The following is a 23,755-nucleotide window of genomic DNA, read 5'->3' as shown; positions in this document are numbered from 1 at the left end:
TCACAGCACAGTTTGTCACTTCCACCTCTTTCCAAATTTGTAATATTGATTTACTGATCTATTTTCCTGCTGACAAGGACATTACAAGGGGATGTTATACATCTTACACACAAAGTTTATAGCAAATTTATAGGAGATAGGAGATGTTTTGCCTTATTAATGTGCATATCATGTCATCTGCCAATAATGTAACGATGACCAGTCTTGTACTGAAGTATCTGGAATCAAATAATGAATCATTTGTCTTGTGGACAAGTACCATCTGTCATCAATATAGTGAGCATTCATTTCAAGTAGTTTGGGAGAAGTATTAATTACGCATCTTTTTCTCTTCGCCATTTTAACTTGTTAACTGCTATAGTTTCTGCCTTTAAATACATATCTTTGCATCAAGGCTACAGTCACATAGGTGTAAAAATGTTGCTGTTCTTGTTACGCAAACATTTCTGTTTAATGATCAGTAAATACTTGCATAAAATTTTCCTGTTTATTTTTTCCGATACCTGCATCTGGCATACGTGCATGCATATGCTATCAGATGCAGGTTTTTTAATTTTGGGTTGCGTTTCTGAATGCAATGCATGTTTACGCTCCTGTGTGAATGTCTGCATTGAAAACAATGCAGCTGCATTCAGATCTGTAAATGAAAAAAACACTCATAAATGCCTTTTTTTACTAGCCACAAATTAATTCTAATAGTAGTAAGGAAAATTAAAGATGGAGATGTTTTTCATGGCCTTTGTCCAAAAAAAACTGTATGTCACAGGCGCACTTGATAGCCTATTCCTTCTGTTACCCATACCTTTGCCATGCTCCTCCACTACTCCTCATACCACTGTAACCAAAAAAAAAAAAAAAAAGACTTGGTACATCAGGGAATGTTGCAGCATGTAATTCTCCCTCTTTCTATCAGTGGACTGGGGTGGCAATGGAGCACCAGGAAGGTAATTTTGAGTAGGTAAGGGTGATTAAGTGAACTTTACCCTACATGTGTGAGCAAAGTACCGGATTGCATTAGGACAAAATAAAGCACAGGACAGGATTCCAACTAACAACTCCAAACAGTGAAATACAATACTTATGGCATGACACAATTTCATTACATTAAATACTCCAGTCATAGTGATGTCATCCAGTCAATCTACCAGGATGATGACATGTACTCCATGACGCACCCCACACTCTTTGTACTCATAGGATCGGTGTCTTAGCTGTGTGTAAAGTGCCATAAGAAATTAAGCACTGTATTAGTTTGCTAGTATGGATAAGCTTTTAAGAGAGCCATACTCTTCATCAGGTTAGGCAATACTCTGTTGACATCATGTATAAAAGTGCTAAGCCCTGCGGGTTGGGCTTTAACATTTTAAATTTGAAATATGTGGTCCTAAACCCCTTTGAACTAGTGTTAAAATATAGTACATCTAAAGCCAAAACTTTGTTTTGGACAGTTTAACGAGTAGTAAAAACTTTGTCAAGTAATTTTTCTATTTGTCCCTGCTCACGTATCAGATATATATGCAGCAATAGAGGATTGGGCTTCAACGCCCACATGCTGCACATTTGCATCTATGGACAACAGAGCTTTCTGTCCTGAGATCTTGCTCATGTGTGCTCCCGGCGCAGTGACCAAGCTGTAAAATGCAGATCTTTGTCTTCGCTAATGATTAATAACCAGTAAAAATATCTCCTGATCATGTGACCACTGTGACATCCAGTGGTCACTTGGTCAGCCAACTCTTCCGACTCCAAGTTTAAAGACCCTGTTATAGGGAAAAATGGGCTGGGTGGAAAGGGGTTAAGGTAAGGTGAATTCTCTTACCTGTTCCTTTTAGGTGTGGTGCATTAAAAAGTCCTACATGCTGTATCTTTGATGCGCTGTTATCAAAATGCACATTCTATAGTGTTCAATGATAAATGCATCTAAAATGCAAGGCACCAAAAAATGTACTGCACAAGTGGGAACTGGTCCTTAACCAGTAATCACTGGAATAAATGTTTCCATTGAAAAGTTCTCCTTTATTCCCATTCCAGTGACAAATCAAAATGTTAGATTGTCTATCATTTTCAATCCTAGTGGCCATTAGGACAAATGGAGATGACAATTCTATCCAAAATAAAAATAAAGTTAGATTTGGAAACATTTAAACTGATTGAAAATGATCATCTTGTAAAACAACTCATTCATGTCAAATAGAAATGAAACGCAAAACGTGTGTATATATATATATATATATATATATATATATATATATATATATATATATATATATATATATATATATATATATATAATATATTCTAAATATTTTTTTTTTTTTTTTATAAGTGATCACATTCCCTGTGTTCTCAGTTGTATAAGAGCTGAGGGAGGAGCAGCAACAGGACACTGAGCTTCCCAGTGAAAGATTGTGCAGTGGGTATATGGCAGGACAAGTCTGTTCATTGGAAGAGAGCACACTGAGTTCCAGCATAGCTAAAGAACTGACTATGCTGTGCTCTTATATATAGTGTGGTCAGTTTTTAATAGGAAAGTACAGTGACTGACTGGGACACCAGAAAATGCACACATTGTAAGCAATACAAGGAGAATAGGATACTTTTTCATACAAGTACATGGTACAGCAGGAACATATCAGGAATATGAAATGTTGGGTTTATACTAATTAAGTTATGAATCACCTCCAGTTTATCCAGATAATTGTTTTTGCAGATGTAATATCAACCATCATTTAATACATTGTTATTCGAATTTGAACCATATATTTTAAGAATAACACCCTGGTTGCACCTTCCACTGTGAAAAGAAAAAATTCTGTGCCCTTACCAGATGATTAGACTCCAAGCTATAGGAGCCCAGTAAAGAGTGGGTTAATACCATACATAGGATCCATCCTCTGGATGTAGCCATAATGATCTGAAAACCAATTCCACTGGCTGCTTTCTCAGCAAGATGGCTAAACTGCATGTTACAAAAGCTTATTGGGGCGTGGGTTCATACCATACCTAGGATCCGTCCTCTGGGAATAAACAGGATAATAGTGATACCAATTCTACTGCCTGTTCTCTCTATATAGTACTCACAATGAGTTGTAAAAAAGAGAAGAGAAGAATGTCAACATAGCGTACAACCGTGGTGGTTTATTGAAAAAATTGCATAGCACAAATCCAATCAGACATGGATAAAAATTCCTAAATAAAAACAATCTGCAGATCGTGTGTAGACTAGTGTCATTAGACTGAGCATAGACAAAAAGGAATGTCCCAGGTGCTGTCGAAGCTGCGTTTACTTTTTCTCAATCCTTATTCCAATAGCTTCCTTTTAACTGTTTTAATTGAAAATCATATTCACAGTCTCACATTTTCACTGTTCCTTAACAACAATTTTAGATGCAGCTATCACCATGGGAATGGTTCTTCTCAATGAAGCCGCAACTTCAAAGGGAGATGTTGGAAAAAGAAGAAGTGAGCCTTTTTTATTATTTACAAAATTGCTTAATTATTTCTGCTTTTCTTGTTACATTCCTAAAGGCTGTGTTTTTCTTTATGACTCCTGGAAGAGAATAGCTAGCATTTTCTTTTCTTTATTGTGTATTACAATAGCTGAAGTCAGAAACAAACATGTACAAAGTGACTACTAGAACAGAATTCTGCCACTACCTTCACAAGTTTTCTTGAGTACCTCAGGAGCTCTGAGCCATGGGGTCTTCTAATGTGCAAATGTTAGTAGTTTCAGGTAGTATAAAGAGCTTAATCACTCTCTGCTGACTTTAAAACTACCTATTGGCTGGCACGACTGCCTGCCTGTGTAGATACAGAAGGAGATGGGCCAAGTACTTAAAATTGGCTATGTAAGACCCCATTAACATTTTGAAAAAGTGTGTTAAATCCTGGGGTATGAATCCCTGAATTGTCTTCCCAATATACAATAAAGTAGTCAGAGCTAGGATAGCAAGTGGAAAGACATAGCTAAAGATATAGCAAAACTAGCAGTTGGGACTGTGTTTTTGACTTTGGTTTGAAGGGCACAATAAACCCTGTACCAATGCAACAAATTGAATAGCTTCAAAGAATAATAGTGTCATTACAAACATGGGGCTTTAGGAAGGTAGTCCATTGATAAGACATCCTCCTTTATCTCCAACCAACTCAAAAACAAGTTCTTGCAGACTTCCAGTTACAATGTGTCCCTTTTCTCCTTTAAACAACAAGGACTAAAGCAACGTGTAATTGGAAAAATATACATGAGTAACATTTTTAATGACATTAAGCATGAAGGCACCTGTAAGTAAAGATTTGATGTACTCCATGATCAGTCACTTCTAAAACATTAATTTGGTAGAAAAATGGCACGGGAGCCTCAGAGCAATATCTAAAGTGTTATTTACCTAGTCCTATTTCTTAATGTGTGCAAATCTGGATTACAAATAACCTCAGGTATAAAGGGGACATATTAAATTGGCTTTAAAAGTCAATGTGAAATGGCATTTCCAGTATCTTCTGCACTAACCTCATTATTATGGAGATAGAAGCACTTACTTTTAGCTAAGCCTTTCAGTCAAACATAATTTTGTGATGGATAATAAATCCAGCATATATGGTGAGTTGAATTAAGCAGCTAATCCCATTTTACACTATGTCACATACTGTCATATACAGCGCTTTCAGTCTGCATCCACAATTCAGAAGCATTTATCCCATGTGAAAATAACGGATCTGTTTTGATGCATCTTTCATTTTCTGCTGAATTACTTATGCTTATTGTGTTGGTCTATAAATAGAAATACTGTAAGCAGAGCATTATACAGCCATAGCTCAAACTAGCAATTGTGTCAGTGTGCTTTATCATGTCACTAAGCTATACCCTAGAACAGCAGGACAACAATGAGCCAACTGGGAAGCCTGCAAGTTACAGGAACGGTTTGGGCTCCACAATTATTTCTTTGTTGAGTCATTTTTCCTTGAATGTTTCATGGGAAGAGTCATTTATATTGAGTACAAGAATGAATAGCTTAGATATGTTAAGTTACCACACTTGCTACATTTAACCACTTAAGGACCGAGCCTCTTTCTGAGATTTGGTGTTTACAAGTTAAAAATAGTTTTTTTTTTGCTACAAAGTTACTTAGAACCCCCCAAACATTATATATTATATATATATATATATACATATATATATATATATATATACATATATATATACATATATATATATATATATATATACATATATATATACATATATATATATATATATATATATATATATATATATATATATATATATATATATATATATATAGATATATAGATATATATTTTATTTATTTTTTAACTCCCTAGAGAATAAAATGGTGGCCATTGCAATACTTTCTGTCACACTGTATTTGTGCAGCGGGCTTACAAGCACACTTTTTTTTTGAAAAAATACACTTTTTTTGAAAAATAAGACAACAGTAAAGTTAGTTTTTGTTTTATATTGTGAAATATGATGTTACGCCGAGTAAATTGATATCCAACATGTCACGCTTCAAAATTGTGCCCACTCGTTTAATGGCCACAAACTTTTACCCTTAAAAATCTCCATAGGCGATGTTTAACCACTTGCCGACCGCCTAACGCCGATGTACGTCGGCAGAATGGCACGGGCAGGCATAAGCACGTACATGTACGTGATTTGCCTCCCGCGGGTCGGGGGCCCGATCGGGCCCCCGCCCGGTGCCTGCGGCGGTCGGTTTTCGTTCGGGAGCGATCCCGGACGAGGGGACGGCCATTCATTCATGGCCACCCCCTCGCGATCGCTCCCGACGAATAGAAATCCCCGGTGACATCACTTCCTCTCCTGTAATGTAAACACAGGAGAGGAAGTGATGTATTCTCTCCTCCGTGTCGGTATTTTTCGTTCCGACACGGAGGAGAGCGGATCAGTGAGTTGCACCAACACATCCCACACACAGTAGAACATGCCAGGCACACTCACACCCCCCCTTTACCCCCCGATCACCCCCCCAATTACCCCTGCCCCCCAGTCACAGTGACACCAATGTCATTTTTTTTTTTTTTTTTTTTTTTTTTTGCATTGGTGTCATTTGTGACTGTAATAACTGTTAGGGCAGTTAGAGTTAGCCCCCTTTAGTTCTAATGTACCCCCCTAACCCCCCCAATAAAGGTTTAACCCCGTGATCACCCCCCGTCGCCAGTGTCACTAAGGCTGGGTTCACATTGCAGCGGTTTATGAGAACGAATGTGATTCGCACCGCACTGCAGTGCAAATCACATCCGATCTCTGTGCGATTCGAGTTCAGCCATTCGCCGCACCCGCCGCACCCGCCACACCCGCCGCACCCGCCGCAAATTCGCACGGGACCCTTTTTTTGGCCCGCAGCAGAATCGGATCGCATGGGTGTTCACACCATGCGATCCGAGTTTGCAGATCGCACTGCGATATGCGAACTGATCTGGGGGTGTCAGTAACATTTCACTGACACTCCCAGCAGTTCGCATAGGGCAGTGTGAACTGCCGCCGGGAGGCATGCGATGCGGGAACCCGCCGCGGATTCGCGGCGTTTCCGCATCGCTCCAGTGTGAACCCAGCCTAATAAGCGATCATTTTTCTGATCGCCGTATTAGTGTCCCAGGTGACGCTAGTTAGGCAGGTAGGTATTTAGGTTCGCCGCAGCTTTTTATAGCGCCAGGGACCCCCATATACTACCGCATAAAGCCCCCTGATTGCCCCCTAGTTAACCCTTTCACCAGTGATCACCATATAACTGTTACAGGTGACGCTGGTTGGTTAGTTATTTTTTTATAGTTTCAGGGCACCCGCCATTTATTACCTAATAAAGGTTTAACCCCCTGATCACCCGGCGGGTGTCATTTGTGACTAATAACTGTTAGGGCAGTTAGGGTTAGCCCCCTTTAGTTCTAAGGTACCCCCCTAACCCCCCCAATAAAGGTTTAACCCCGTGATCACCCCCCGTCGCCAGTGTCACTAAGGCTGGGTTCAGATTGCAGCGGTTTGAGAACGGATGTGATTCGCACTGCAGTGCAAATCACATCCGATCTCTGTGCGATTCGAGTTCAGCCATTCGCCGCACCCGCCACACCCGCCGCACCCGCCGCAAATTCGCACGGGACCCTTTTTTTGGCCCGCAGCAGAATCGGATCGCATGGGTGTTCACACCATGCGATCCGAGTTTGCAGATCGCACTGCGATATGCGAACTGATCTGGGGGTGTCAGTAACATTTCACTGACACTCCCAGCAGTTCGCATAGGGCAGTGTGAACTGCCGCCGGGAGGCATGCGATGCGGGAACCCGCCGCGCATTCGTGGCGTTCCCGCATCGCTCCAGTGTGAACCCAGCCTAATAAGCGATCGTTTTTCTGATCGCTGTATTAGTGTCACAGGTGACGCTAGTTAGGCAAGTAGGTATTTAGGTTCGCCGCAGCTTTTTATAGCGCCAGGGACCCCCATATACTACCGCATAAAGCCCCCTGATTGCCCCCTAGTTAACCCTTTCACCAGTGATCACCATATAACTGTTACAGGTGACGCTGGTTGGTTAGTTATTTTTTTATAGTTTCAGGGCACCCGCCATTTATTACCTAGTCTCACTAGTGTACCCCTAAATTTAGGGGTGTCTACTTTCCAAAATGGGGTCATTTGGGGGGGGTTTGTGCCATCTTGGCATTTTATGGCCTTCAAAACTGTAACGCCCTTAGAAAGCCTGAAGGCGGTGCTTGGTTTTCGGGGCCCCGTACGCGGCTAGGCTCCCAAAAAGTCCCACATATGTGGTATCCCCGTACTCAGGAGAAGCAGCAGAATTTATTTTGGGGTGTCATTTCACATATGCCCATGGCATGCGTGAGCAATATATCATTTAGTGACAACTTTGTGAAAAAAAAAAAAAAAAAAAAAAAGTTTGTAATTTTCCCGCAACTTGTGGCAAAATATAAAATATTCCATGGACTCAACATGCCTCTCAGCAAATAGCTTGGGGTGTCTACTTTCTAAAATGGGGTCATTTGTGGGGGTTTTGTGCCATCTTGGCATTTTATTGGCCTTCAAAACTGTAATAGGTAGTGAGGAGTGAAGTCAAATATTTACGCCCTTAGAAAGCCTGAAGGCGGTGCTTGGTTTTCGGGGCCCCGTACGCGGCTAGGCTCCCAAAAAGTCCCACATATGTGGTATCCCCGTACTCAGGAGAAGCAGCAGAATTTATTTTGGGGTGTCATTTCACATATGCCCATGGCATGTGTGAGCAATATATCATTTAGTGACAACTTTGTGAAAAAAAAAAAAAAAAAAAAAAAGTTTGTAATTTTCCCGCAACTTGTGGCAAAATATAAAATATTCCATGAACTCAACATGCCTCTCAGCAAATAGCTTGGGGTGTCTACTTTCTAAAATGGGGTCATTTGTGGGGGTTTTGTGCCATCTTGGCATTTTATGGCCTTCAAAACTGTAATAGGTAGTGAGAAGTGAACTCAAAAATTTACGCCCTTAGAAAGCCTGAAGGCGGTGCTTGGTTTTCGGGGCCCCGTACGCGGCTAGGCTCCCAAAAAGTCCCACATATGTGGTATCCCCGTACTCAGGAGAAGCAGCAGAATTTATTTTGGGGTGTCATTTCACATACGCCCATAGCATGTGTGAGCAATATATCATTTAGTGACAACTTTGTGTAAAAAAAAAAAAAAAATTTTTTTTTTGTCATTATTCAATCGCTTGAGGCAAAAAAATAAAATATTCAATGGGCTCAACATGCCTCTTATCAATTTCCTTAGGGGGTCTACTTTCCAAAATGGGGTCATTTGGGGGGGTTTTGTACTGCCCTGCCATTTTAGCACCTCAAGAAATGAGATAGGCAGTCGTAAACTAAAAGCTGCGTAAATTCCAGAAAACGTACCTTAGTTTGTAGATGTGACAACTTTTGCGCAAACCAATAAATATACAATTATTGACTTTTTTTTTACCAAAGACATGTGGCTGAATACATTTTGGCCTAAATGTATGACTAAAATTGAGTTTATTGGATTTTTCTAATAACAAAAAGTAGAAAATATCATTTTTTTTCAAAATTTGCGGTCTTTTTACGTTTATATCGCAAAAAATAAAAATCGCAGAGGCAATCAAATACCATCAAAAGAAAGCTCTATTTGTGGGAAGAAAAGGACGCAAATTTTGTTTGGGTACAACATTGCATGACCGCGCAATTACCAGTTAAAGCAGCGCAGTGCCAAAGTGTAAAAAGACCTCTGGTCATTTACCAGCAAAATGGTCCGGTCTGAAAGTGGTTAAAAAATTCTACAGGTTGCATGTTTTGAGTTTCAGAGGAAGTATAGGGCTAGAATTATTGCTCTCACTCTACCGATTGTACCGACATGTATGGTTTGAACACCGTTTTCATATGCAGGAGCTGCTCACATATGTGTTTGTTTCTGCGTGCGAGCTTGGTGGGATAGAGCACCGACATGTGTGGTTTGAACACCGTTTTCATATGCAGGAGCTGCTCACATATGTGTTCGCTTCTGCGTGCGAGCGTGGCGGGATGGAGTATGTTTAAAAAAACAACTGTTAGTGGGTCCTGAGGACAGGAATTGGGAACCACTGCTCTAGAGAATATAATTCACCAAGTTTCTATAATGACTCCTATCTCTGTGCATATGCATAGGAGTTTGTGGTTAAAAGCTTGGTCTGATGAACCTGCTAGTAAGTGTTGCATCCTTTTGATAGTGAACTGATGTTTCCAAATTCATCAAGGATGTGATGGGGGGCATAGATGCCCCTATCCTATAAGTAAAAGCGTAAATCTCATACTTTCACAGCTACTACCTTTTTGCTCTCCCAAGACATCAACCTCCAAATCAAGGCTTAATACTTCTGTTTGTTGCACGCTATCACTATTGCTTCCTACACTCCAATCTGCCATCATCAGCTCAAAAACAAGCTGATTTACTGGCTGCCTTGTGTCAACTTCAGTCACAAGCAGTGGTGGTATCAGTTTCTTCAGATAAAAGATTTTGAGGTTTTATTTTAAACCTATTTACAGTCCCCAAACCAATTGGGGGCATCTGTCCCATTCTGGCCCTAAAATCTCTTAACAGATCTCTTTGTGCACCAACATTTCAGATGCAATCAGCAAGATCTGTTATTGCTTCTCCCAGACAGAGGGAATTCCTTGCATCAGTAGACATACAAGAGCCCTATCTACATACGGTATGCCCATTTTCCCTCCACATCAATAATTACTCCACTTTCCTGTGGGAGACCAGCACTTTCGATTTGTATCAATACCTTTCAGACTCCCTTATGTACCCCAAATGTTTACGAAAGTGTTTGATCTTTTGTGGGCCTAGGACATTCATGTCACAGAGTACTTGATTGATACTCTATACATATATGCCACAAAGTTGCCAGCCAACATCCAAAGGACGATTTACTTCCTTCCCTTACTACCCTTTGGCTACTTAACCTCTTCTGGACCTGTACATGATTTTGTGAATGCGATTTAGCGGCCCGCACGATTGGAGCAAATCAGTGGGTCTGGCCCACCAATCATTCACAAGAGAGGTGGATCAGCAGTGTGCTGATGTAAACAAAGCACACCGCTGATCTGTCAGTGAGGAAAAGTGAGAGATCGTGTTTCAGCTAAGCTGAATCACAATCTCTCTTTTCTCCAATGTTACATTTCCCCCTACAGTTAGAAACACCTCCCAGGGAACACATGTAACCCCTTGATCGCCCCCTAGTGCTAACCCCTTCCCTGCCAGTGCCATATAGTGACGCATTTATCAGAATTTACCCACCCCACTGACCTCAAAACACGGAACCCTTCCTAAAGGATATCCTCTCCTACTGAACATATCCACTACTCAGAAATCCTCCCTTAGCCACCACACTTTTTTCTACCCCTCATCCAAACAATCTCCAACATCGCACATACATAACTAACTCCCAAAAGCAACAGAATTACCCCAAGTGCTCGCCCTCTAATGTACACACACATCCATCCACCTACAGAAGACGCTGATCATAGGATTCCCCCCTACAATTCCATTTCCTTATAATCCACAGATGTACCTCTGATCTCACGGGTATAGGAGACCCCACCCGTCTCAAGACCGCTACTCCTAAAATCAGCTTACTCAGGAAGTTTTTGCTGACCCATTACGGATCCCCCCCTTCTTCTAAGGTGAGCTAGCAGGCCTACACTCATCTCCAGACTTAATACATTTCCCCTTTTTACTTCTTTCTTTTACTATTTTTCTCCCCCCCCCCCGTCTTTTCTATCCTCTCCCCTCTTTATTCACCACAAAACCCCTACAAAACCCCCATTCACCTCAAAACCCCCATACATTTACACCCTCCTCATTTACTTAACTTCACCTTACTTACTCTCAACACCTACCCATCCATCTCTGTCCTCCCCAATTCTGTACGTTACCTACTCTCAACACCTACCCATCCATCTCTGTCCCCCACAATTCATCCAACTCACACCCATTAATGTAATTTAAAAACTATACTACCTATTACATACAATATCCACTTACCCTATGTGTTGTACACCAACCACTCCCACGATGACCCACCCCCAGATCTCATCCACACCCCTATTACTCAAAATTGTATCCCTAAATGCAAAATGCCTCAACATGCCTGAAAAAAGACCACAAATACTAACCAACAACCAACTAAGCGCAATATGAAGGCAGATATCATATTCTTACAGGAGACCTATTTTAAAGCAAAAGCCATCCCCAAACTTGAAAATACGCACTATCCTCACGTATACCACGGAACATCCCCTACATCCAAAACGAAAGGAACTTCCATTCTGCTATCCAAAAAACCCCCCTCAAATCTCAGACATCCTAGCAGACGAACAAGGATGTTATGTATTCTTAAAAGGCACGCTTTGGAACAAACCAATCACCTTAGCTAACATATATAGCCCCAACGCTTTCCAGGTTCCATTCTTTAGATCGATTACTCATTCACTAACCTCCTTTCAATAGTGGAATCCTTATTCTAGGGGGCAATTTCAACATCCCCCTTGATCCCCTCATCGATTCTTCCACAGGTATCTCTAACCTTCCATTCCGTGCATTAAGACAAACCAGACTTTCCCTCCAAATACGTTCCCCCCATTATACGTGGAGAAGACTACACTCCGATGACAGGGATAACACAATCAAAGCAATAAATCTACACCATCTTCTAACCTCCTCCAACCAACCAGGTTTCTTCTTATCCCTTGATGAGGAGAAGGCATTTGACAGGGTAGCCTGGGACTATATGGAAGCAGTTCTCCAGTCCATGGGCTTGGGTAACTGCCAAACTACCTATTAAGCTTTATAATGGCTCTTTATTCCAACTCAGTACCTAGGGTCTGAGTTAATGGCTCCCTGTCAGATGCCTTCTCCATCCACAATGGAACGAGGCAAGGTTGTCCCCTCTCCCCCTTACTTTTTGTACTAACCTTAGAACCCTTCCTACGCAGCCTCAGAAACAACACAGACATTAGATGCATACAAACCCCCAACAAACAATACAAATTAGCGGCTTTCGCCAATGACATCTTCCTCTTTCTTACAGAACCACATACTTCACTTCCCAATCTTTTAAGATAATTTTGCCAATTTAGACTACTGTATAACCTCAAGATAAACTTCTCCAAGTCTGATGCCTTAAATGTCTCAGCAGACTGAATGAAAAAAAAAATTGAAGAGGTCAGGAGGAACCGCTGTACTAACAATCCAATTTTAGTACAGCGATCTCCCGGATGGCCCCCTGCCAGAACACACCGGTCAGTGATCTCAGCCATCGACTGAGAGCTCTCGTTGGGTTCTGATTGGCAGACCTTTTTTGATCATGTCCCTTTAGCCAGATTTTGTCGGACCAACTGCCATACACATGGCCGAATGTTGGCCGGTTTCTATTGAACCAGCCAATGCAGTCCGATAGTCATCCCAGTCTAAAGGGCCATACACACTGGCTAACACAGTGACTAAGTAGTTAGCACTTCCACCAAGCAACACTAGTGTTTTTGGTTCGAAACTTAACCTTGTCACTTTCCTACCACACTCAAAAGATGCGCTGATAGGTTAATTGGCTCCTGTCTAAATTGACTTTAGTATGTGTATGTATTAATTAGAGTTAGGGACCTTAGATTTTAAGCTCCTTGAGGGCAGGAAGTAATGTGAGATGTGTGTACTATGTACTGTATATATGTAAAGCACTGTGTAAATTGATAGTGCTATATAAGTACATGTAATAAACACATAAATAATAACACTAAAATCCTATGTCAAAAGTCAAATATCCTATTTTTCTAGGGCACACCTTATGATCAGTTAAAATATCTAGATCTTACCTATGAGACTGAAAATACTCACATTTTAAGATTAGATCCACTATAAAGAGATATTTTGTTTTCTTACACACTGCAGCTTGAAAAAGCTCAGTACAGCTTTTTTTTAAACTGAGCTAAAATACATGCCTATGCACACAGAAATGTAATCAAGCGCCGTGCATTCTTCAGTTTAAAAAAAAATAGAAAATCTAATTTTTTGGTCAGTAATTTACCCCTACTGACCTCAAATGCATGCAAATTCCCATTTACATATTGTGCAGAATGAGAACGTGAGAATATGTTTCTGTGCATTTGCGCAAAAATGCACAAATGCTTACAAAAATGCACATATACAGATACGTGCAAATACATACGGAAAATAGTCTGAAAAAGTAGATTCTCAGACAGGAGTATCGTGCAAGAAGCCTTATACTATTATTATTGCTGTAAGCTCCTAAATGATAAATAAAACTCACATCTAAGGAAGTTTGTTAAAAGTATTTTGAATGAACACTAAAAACTGTACACACAATTAATATATATATCATTTGTTTTTTTTATTCATAGTCATATGTCTAGTTGGACTTGGTCTTGTGGTATTCTTCTTCAGCTTCCTTCTCTCAATCTTCCGATCAAAGTATCATGGTTACCCATACAGGTATGTCATACTGGCTACTGTTTTTTAAACAAATAGCAGGAACTAAACTGTACATCTGGATTTTTCTAGATTCTTGTGAGTTATATGTTTGATTTTGATTTTATCCATCACTTCTATCACCCATCACAACACAGGCCTACTTCTCCAATCATCTTCTCTGGTTGTAAACCCTCTTTTTTTTTTTTTAAATAACAAACATATCATACTTAGTTTGCTTTGCACAGAATGCCCCCCGATCATCGTCTTCTGGGGTCCCCCAACGGCGCTCGCAGCTCCTTCCCGCATCTGTAAACCTCCTAGGAAGAGATCTCCCTGGGGGGTTACCAAGCAGGCTGCCAAGTCCAGCATTTGCATCCATAGACACAGAATGCCAGACTTGGCCCTGCCCCCCAGCGGCCGCGTCATTGGATTTGATTGGCAGCAGCAGGAGCCAATGGCTATACTGCTATAAATCTATCCAATCAAGAGCCGAGAACCCTGGGCAGAGAGATAGAGTGGTGGGAACGAATGGGCTAAAGGTGAGTAAAACGGGGGGTCTGAGGGGCTGCTCAGTGACAGAAGTTTTTAGGATGCATTAAGGTGAAAAAACAAGAGGGTTTACAATCTCTTTAGGACTCCGGTTCTTGTTCATTAGCTTGAGAGGGTGGCTGCATAGTCTAGAACAGTGATGGCGAACCTTGGCATCCCAGATGTTTTGGAACTACATTTCTCATGGTGCTCATGCACTCTGCAGTGTACAGGCATACCCCACTTTTTAGTACACAATGGGTTTTATTTACTAAAGCTGGAATGTGCAAAATCAGGCTCACTTCTGCATAGAAACCAATGAGCTTCTAACCCCAGCTTGTTCAGTTAAGCTTTGGTAATAAAACCTGGACGCTGATTGGTTTCTATGCAGAAGGGAGCCTGATTTTGCACTTTCCAGCTTTAGTAAATCAACCTCATTGTGTACTTAAAAGTGTGGTATGCCTGTAGTTGAGCATCACGGAAATATAGTTCCAAAACATCTGGGATGCCAAGGTTCGCCATCACTGGTCTAGAAAGACACTGGGATTCATTTGTCAAAGAAGTAGAATCTGTTTGCTTGGGAAAGTGAAAATTCATTGTGCAGAGTGTAAGTTACTGAGTGAGGCTGTATTCACTTTGAATACTGAACTATGATCTAGAAGAAATCGTTTTTATCATTTAAAACTTTGCTTATTCATTAACATTCACTTTTGAAAAAAGGACATACACTTTGTCAAGTGAACATTCACTTTGCTAGATAAACAGTCTCTGCTCCTTTACATATCATCAATATTGAGTGAAGCATTGTTTTTTAAAAAGGGTAATCAAAAATGTAAGTTGGTCTATTACTGTACTGGTATTATTGAACATTGGCACACTGCCTGGTATACAGATATTGGCCATTCAGATGGGACAGAGTCTGTGCACTTTAAACCCAATCAGTATCTCTGATCACACTGTGAAAAAATTGCCTGTTCAATAGCTCTGTTCAGTTTACTATTGCTTTTTACTAAGTTAATGCTTTTAGGTAAACACCAATAATTCATAAAAATACAAAAAGGGGCTGCTATTAGTTATTATGTGCTGTGGCGCAGTGTTTAATATTGCTCCTTTTCACTTCTGCCTTGGGTTCCCAAGAAATACAGCATCTTGCATGAAGTTTGTATGATCTTACTGCAGATTTTCTGCTGACAGTTTCCTCCCAAAATCAGAAACACAAGGGTAGCCTAATATAAAACTGTGCTCAGGATTTCAGTACAGCAAAGGCACCGTGTTGAGAACCCAATCACAAAGTTAAGATCACACTGGTGTAATCGCAGAGCGACAGATTTTTCTTGTACTTGCAACATACTTGCAGGGATAAAACAAGTGAAAATGATCGTATGTTAGACAGATTACTTTTTTTTTAACTACCTTTCTTTTTCAATGCTGTAATTTTCTGTAAAATTCAAAGCAATATGGCAAACTGGAAACGTAGAAACACCCACAAAAATGTATTTACTGCTTGATTAATTCACAGATTTTCCCAGAAGTCTGCACAAAGATACAAATCAGATAGATATTATCTGCAACAAAGTTTTATATTTGTTGAGGTACTCCAAAGGGTAATCACTTCTAAAGAAATTTAAGGGTGAATTATTTAGCTATATAAAGTGAAAGTAAAACCCTGAAACATAAAGTGTTACTAAACCCAGGACTCTGCATTCACTATATCTGGTCTCCCACAGTACACAGAACATGGAACTGCAATAGTTTTAATTAATATAAACTTCCAATTACCTTTTTTCATCAGCAATATATAGCAGTCTTGTGACCTTTATCAGTGTCTGCTTAAAGTGAAAGTAAATTCCCCTATCATTTTCAGCCAAGGAAGCTGCCATCTTTGCCTCTGATTAACCACTTTCAGACCGGACCAATTTGCTGGTCAAAGACCAGACCACTTTTTGCGATTCGGCACTGCGTCGCTTTAACTGACAATTGCGCAGTCGTGCGACGTGGCTCCCAAACAAAATTGAAGTCCTTTTTTTCCCACAAATAGAGCTTTCTTTTGGTGGTATTTGATCACCCCTGCGGTTTTTATTTTTTGCGCTATAAACAAAAATAGAGCGACAATTTTGAAAAAAACGCATTATTTTTTACTTTTTGTTATAATAAATATCCCCCAAAAATATATAAAAAAACATTTTTTTCCCTCAGTTTAGGCCGATACGTATTCTTCTACATATTTTTGGTAAAAAAATCGCAATAAGCGATTATTGATTGGTTTGCGCAAAAGTTATAGCGTTTACAAAATAGGGATAGTTTTATAGCATTTTTATTAATAATTTTTTATTATTTTTTTTCACTAGTAATGGCGGCGATCAGCAATTTTTATTGTGACTGCGACATTGTGGGGGACCCATCGGACATTTTTGACACATTTTTGGGACCATTGTCATTTATACAGTAATCACTGCTATATAAATGCAGTGATTCCTGTGTAAATGACACTGGCAGTGAAGGGGTTAACCAGTGGGTGGCAGTGTAGGGGTTAAGTGTTCCTAGGGGTGTGTTACTAACTGTGGGGGGGTTGGGCTTTCATTTAGTGAACACTGATCTCTGCTCCAATCACATGGAGCAGAGATCAGCGTCACTAGTTGCTAGGCAGAATGGAGAAATGCTGTTTACAACGGCATTTCTTCATTTGGTCGCTCCGTGAGACGATTGCAGGTATGCCCGCGGCGATCGAGCCTGCGGGTCCCGCGATCGGACTCACGGGGGTCCCGACCAGCGCGGGAGCGCGCCGCCGGCGGCGCGCTCCCGATGGCAGGGCGGCAAATTTAAAAGGACGTACATGTACGCCCATTTGCCTGCCCGTGCCATTCTGTTGACGTACATCGGCGTGCGCTGGTCGGCAAGTGGTTAATCTTCAACTGCTATGGTGCTGCACATGTGGTTCGTTATGACACCAGCCATTGGATGGTTTGATAGTTTGGCTGAGAGCACAGCCAATGTGCAGTTAGCATTCCCGGCATGCCTTTTTTTTTTAACTGTTTAAATCCATGGGTTTACTTCCACTTTAAGCTCGTAGGAGGAGTTTTCATTCTCCCCTGATTCTATGTCTGGACAGTGCTGATTGGGCCTGTGCTGATCACATGCACTCTCCCAAGAAGAAAAAAAAAAACAACTCTCTAGCAATACACACCAAACTGACTCCAGATGACAGCCTGACTCCAAATGCTCTGTTCTATCGAGAAATGGGTTGCAGTCAGTTAACCGGTTCCCGACTGGCTCACGTACATATACGGGGCAGAATGGCTCCCCTGCACAAAAACCCATACAGGTATGGGGCTCCTTTAAGCTTGTTGCATGGCGGGGGACCTGACGAACATGGCCGGCAATTTCGAGCGCTGTCAGCCATGCGTGATCACATGCACGAGCGCCAGCACAGGGATTTGTGTGTGTAAACACACAAATGCCTGTGCTGTCAGAGAAGAGGAGACATTTGTTCCTACTATGTAGGAACAGTGACATGTCACCTCTCCTACTCAGTCCTATCCCCATACAGTTAGAACACACCTAGGGAACACACATTTAACCCCTTGATCACCCCCTAGTGTTAACCCCGTCCCTGCCAGTGTAATTTACAAGTAATCAGTCAATTTTTATAGCACTGATCTCAGTATAAATGTCAATGGTCTTAAAAATGTGTCAAAAGTGTTGGATCTGTCCGCCACAGCAGCAAAAGAAAGCTCTAATTGTGGAAAAACAAGGACGCAAATTTCGTTTGGGTACAGCATTGCATGACCGCACAGTTACCAGTTAAAGCAATGCAGTGCCAAATTGTAAAAAGTGCTTTGGTCAGGAAGGGGGTAAAACCTTCCCGGGCTGAAGTGGTTAAACAAGAGCAGGATCATAGAAGACAGGATCACACAGGCTTTATATACATTGCAGAGGATTAACCCCTTAGGTTCCACAGCGAGTATAACAAGCATGCTTTAGGCCTGATTCACACCTATGCAGGGTGCAGTTTGCATATTGCAGATGCATTTTGCGTTTTTCAATACACAATTTTGATCCATTGAAGTCTACGGAACCAAAAACCAGAAAAAAAGTCCCTGGCACTTTCCATCAAAAGCACAGATGTTAACTACATTCATAGGAAACCATGTTAAATGGACTGTAGTGTGTTTCTGAAAAACTGAAAACGCACTAAAAAATGCATAGGTGTGAACCAGGCCTAACTGTATATACAGACTGATTTTACTGTTGTGAGTTTAGTAACACTTTAAGATGCTAACTTTGAGGATTAATTCTTCATAGTGCCTACAGCTACAGAGGTCAGTAAGAGCTTATTGTAAATTGTATTTACAGCTTGTTAACAATATGCACATATCTGAATGGCCACTATTCTACTTTAAAGCATATATCTGGGCAAAAAAACAAACATATGCAGCACATAGGTCCAATAAAATGTAGAATAAAATATAATAAATATACTAAAACACACACATATATGTTTTTTGTCAGACATCCAATATGGATATAACTTCCTCTTTGGGCTAAAATAACAGTGCATTTGTTGTAGTTAAATAATAAGGAGCAATTTCAGTGCTGCCTGCTGGACTATCAGTCTACCCCGACTCTATTTATCTGCATTCATTGGGGTTGATTTACTAAAACTGGAGAGTGCAAAATCTGGTGCAGCTTTGCATAGAAACCAATAAGCTTCTAGGTTGTTTGTCAAAGCTTAATTGAACAAGTTGAAGTTAGAAGCTGATTGGCTACCATGCACAGCTGCACCAGATTTTGCATGCTCCAATTTTAGTAGATCAACCCCACTGATTTATTTTCCAGCAAATAAATTCTGTTTCCTAGACTCCTAGTATTCTGCCCGCACACTGTGTGTAAGGAAAAGGCTCTTTGGAGATGTAGCTCTGGGGGTTGTACCAATGGCAGTAGAAACTTACAGTACCTTCTGTGAAATGTACGTATGTGTGGGTGCTTGTGTAGGAACACTATACTGAATGCTGCTTTGGGACACAGAATAATATAAAAGTTTATTTTATAGATTGTTATGAACAGTATATGTTATATTTAATATCAGCATTATATAAAGGAATATTATATGTAATGAATACTATATGTACTGATACATTTAGTAATTTTTATGTTATCCAGACAAATTTGTAAATATACTGTTTAAATTATGTATATATGTTTTATACAGAAATTGATTCATTTGTTTACCTATGTATTTGTCTCTTTCAATTTCTGTCATTGTAAAGGTATCTTTGACTAAATCACAATTTCTGTGAACACAACATTGATTTTTAATCTCATATTGCGCTGTTATAAGTGCTTTTCCAATTATAATGATAAATAGTCAAACACATTTTGTATGTAAATTGTTAAGCAGACCACCAACAATCAAATGAACAGAAACATTGTTCATAGTGCTTTGGAATTCTGATTCTCCTTTGTAGCAGATGAAAACCATACTTGTTATTCTTCTCGAATGAACCTTGTGCATCCAGTTGAAGAGTGTTAAACAGAACAGACAATTTTGAAAAACCTGAAATGTAAAAGCAGGAATGCCTTGAAAGAACAATGATTTCAGCTTGCATTTACACATGTCAAAGTACACAACTGCCTTGCATAATTAGACTTCAATTTCGGGTTTACTGGTTTAAAAGACCTGTGCATAATTATTTTGATGGTTTTTACATGTAATTTGAAAATTGTGAAATTGGCTTGTTTGATGTTATGTTATCTTAAATTGCTCTGACTACTGCTGTCACCTCTGAGGCTTATTCACAAAGCCAATAATTCCACGCTGATCTCAGTGCAGTAAATCTTCATCACATAAATTCAATGGTATATGTTTATTTCCAGAAAAAGTATTCATGTATGGGCTATTATTATTTTTTGCATACCCATGCACCGCTTTAACCTCATACATGATCCATATATGTGGCCACTGTAAGGAAGAAACAAGTATAGCTATAGAGCTTTTATCTTACCATAGTCTGAATGTTCTGCCAAGTCCTGAAGTCGTGATGCTTAGCTGCTTGCGCAGTCGGATATAATGGTACTCTGCCAGTACTATTAAACCTGAATGAACAAGCTTATTTTCCTAAACTCTGTATTTTAAAACTCAGAAGGGTTAGCCACTGCCTAAAATAAGAATTTAGAAGGAGGACTTCATGTTACTACATGGAGATGTCTGTTTTGGAGTTTTATTTCCAGGTCTATTTAACATACAACTGCCATGAAAAACCCAAAGGATTCAAGATTTGTTACAAAAACCAGGGTTGCACTCAGCCCATTGAGCTTTACCTATAACTAAAGTACCATATTTGGTGGAATGACCCTTTTAGTCATTTTTTGCAGCTTCTGCCTGCCATCCTGATCTGTACTGCAGCTGTATTGAAAATGTTGGAGCTTCCAAATATGAGGCACACATCCCATACCACAATGCAGTGCTCAGGGACTGAGCAGCCATTTACCAGGTTCAAGGGTTTTTACATGATGTTATCTTTAATTGGCAGAATATTCTCTTTTGTGCTCCTCTGTAATGTAGTAAATTTTTTCCCGGGGTCCACCTTCAGAGCTAACTTTTACATTGACCTGCCTGCGTGCTGTCCTTTAAGAGTGCACTTTACATAAAAGCTGAATTGTACCCTAAGTCACTGATGTGTCCTATAGTGATGTAGGGAGTAAGAGGGTTAAGCTATTAAGCTATAGCATGGAGCAAGAGAAACAGGCATCCAAGATTCCCAAAGTGTAGACCTTTAAACAGTTTGATGAAGGCTGTACTACTGGAGTGGATAGAAGTCTGAAGATTTTTTTGAGAAGAGTATACTACTTCTGCTCATGGGAGCTGACATTGGTTTATTTAGACATTTTGTAGGGTAATTTTAAGAAGAACTCTTGTGTTAAATGCTAAGTTCAGCTAAAATCCTAACTACCCCTGCTCCTAAAGCTACTGGAAATACTTCACTCACCAATTCCCTTAAAGCAAAACTATTGGCAGCCACTCTGATCAAGGAATGGTGAAAGACTTTGGGCAATACCAACGTTTCACAACACTCGATTCACCTAATCAGCACAAGAACACTTAATTAAAGTGGTTATAAAGCTTTGTTTTTTTTAATAAAAATAACAACCATGCCTATACTTACCTGATCTGTGCAATGGTTTTGCACAGAGTGGCCCCAATCCCCTTCTTCTGGGGTCCCCCACCAGTGCTCCAGGCCCCTCCTCTTCATCGGTTGCACCTGCTGCATTCATTAACATAGACAGCGGAACCCCCCTCCCCCCCCCGCACCTGAGTCACCAGATTTGATTGAAAGCAGTGGGATCCGATGAAGGGTCAGATGAGGAGTGCACAACGCTGGATTAGATAAGCTCAGGTAAGCAAAAAGGGGGGGGGGGGGGGGGTTGTGGCCAGCTGCAGCACAGAAGGTTTTTCACCTTAATGCAAAATGTAAAAATAAAATAAAAAAAAGGGTAACTCCACTTTCCTAGGGAAAAAAATGCAAATAAAGAAAAAATAATATAACATGCGATACAAGACATATTGTAATTGAATGTTATTAAACATTACCTTTCCCTTTCCAAAAGGTTGGACCATTCAAAGTGAAGTTACATTTTAAGGCTTTAGAACCAATTACATTTTTTTTTAAAGGAGAAACTGTCACTTTGTGGCTGGAGTAATTATTTATTAATATAAAGAAATTTCCCATACAGCCCCACATATGCCAATCAGGTTCTGACCCGAACCAGGAAATGACAGTTTTGAATCTCATGTACAGTATTTCTGAAAATGTATATTTTGCTAGAGTGACATTTACTGGTGTTATGTAAGTCAAGGTAAGATGCTTTATTGGCTAGCATTCATCTGAACAGTGACATGTTATATTTGTTTTATTCATTTGTATAGCTGTGACAAATATGCCATACTTTACCATTTGCACCTCTCCTTTAACCCAAAAGGAGCTTACAGATTAAAACCCCTATTATAGTCAGATAGACATAATACTGACTACGAATATTTTTTGGTGGGAGATTAATTCTACAACCTGTGTTTTTTGGGAAGAAATCGAACAGACAGATAAAACCTATGCCAACACATAGAACGTACTACTGCATGCAAATGGAGCACTAGATAGCAAAAATGTTTACTGAACTACTAGGCAGCCCATTTAAAAAGTCTCTATTTTAAGAAATGCAGCTTAATTATTGGAATCGGTGGCATTATTCACTGGCTTGTTTAGCACACTATAATTAATAACATTAATAATGTTGATGGACTAAAAATATGTTTTCTTTTTTCCAGTTTTTTAATTAAATGAAATATACCGATCCCAAGATGTCACAATTTATACTGAAGACAAAGTATTCCTGCTGGTGCACATGGCATGTATATTCATTATTCTCATTTTATTTGCTGCTTGTTTACTTTTGGTGTTAGATCTTAGTGCAGTGGTGTATACATCAGTGTGTTGTTATTTTTATTACATGAAAATGTTATTAGACACATGCGCCTGTTACTTGGAAGCCTCACCTAATTAAAGGTCTGTCTGTAGCATTGTCTTAATTGATTTTATGCCATGCCTTTTCAAGGTATATTGTTTTCTGTTTTTAAGAAATACATGGGAAGGGAAATAAAAACATTAATTAATAAAGTACAAAAATTGGGTTGAAATGTTGTTACAGTAGAAATGAAATCAGGCAAGCAAGCAACCAGAAAATAAACATGAAATTAGGTCATGAGTATTTTTTGTTTTTGTGCATTAGATGTACCATTTATGACTGCAGTTCAAGTGTTCAAGATGAAATACTATATATGCCTCATAAAAATAACCATATTTGGTTACAGCCAAACTCCAGATAATCACGAAATGCAAATGAAGTTGCGCAGGTCTTGTAATTCTGCTGAGCCATTTCTGTAATCAAGACATCCCTGCTAGATTGATAAGCCAGGTTGATGACTGTTTCTCTGTCCCCTTTAAGCAGTAGAATTTAGTCACTGCACTTGCCCCTGCCTCCTGTTTTTTTTAACAATAAAGGCATACAGTTGGTCATTGGTCCATACACAATTATGCAGACTTTTTCATGTTATATAGATGTGCAGCTGTCTCCAAAACATATGAATACTTCATAGATCAAAGTTCTATGAATATCCAGGGAAAGACCTTGCCCCCAAAATACAAAAGGTTTACTGTCATAAGAAACATATGCAGGATTACCTCC

The 23,755-nt window shown here is 39.9% G+C and overlaps 1 protein-coding gene across 1 annotated transcript in view; it reads left to right on the top strand.

The window, feature by feature from the left end:
• Positions 1-23,275, top strand: part of TUSC3 (tumor suppressor candidate 3) — a 384,734-nt gene extending 361,459 nt beyond the window's left edge. Inside the window, exons 8-10 of the mRNA XM_077477420.1 lie at positions 3,388-3,462; positions 13,921-14,011; positions 22,839-23,275. Coding sequence (XP_077333546.1) covers positions 3,388-3,462; positions 13,921-14,011; positions 22,839-22,854 — 182 coding nt within the window. The 3' untranslated portion in view covers positions 22,855-23,275. The remainder of the gene's footprint in view (positions 1-3,387; positions 3,463-13,920; positions 14,012-22,838) is intronic.
• The last annotated feature ends 480 nt before the right edge of the window (positions 23,276-23,755 follow it).

This window comes from Lithobates pipiens, unplaced genomic scaffold (genome assembly GCF_037356315.1).
Source record: "Lithobates pipiens isolate NorthernLeopardFrog02 unplaced genomic scaffold, aLitPip1_a1.2 Scaffold_13, whole genome shotgun sequence".
NCBI lineage: Eukaryota > Metazoa > Chordata > Amphibia > Anura > Ranidae > Lithobates > Lithobates pipiens.
The sequence above is the reverse complement of the archived record's forward strand: the minus strand, read 5'-3'. Positions and strand labels throughout refer to the sequence as shown.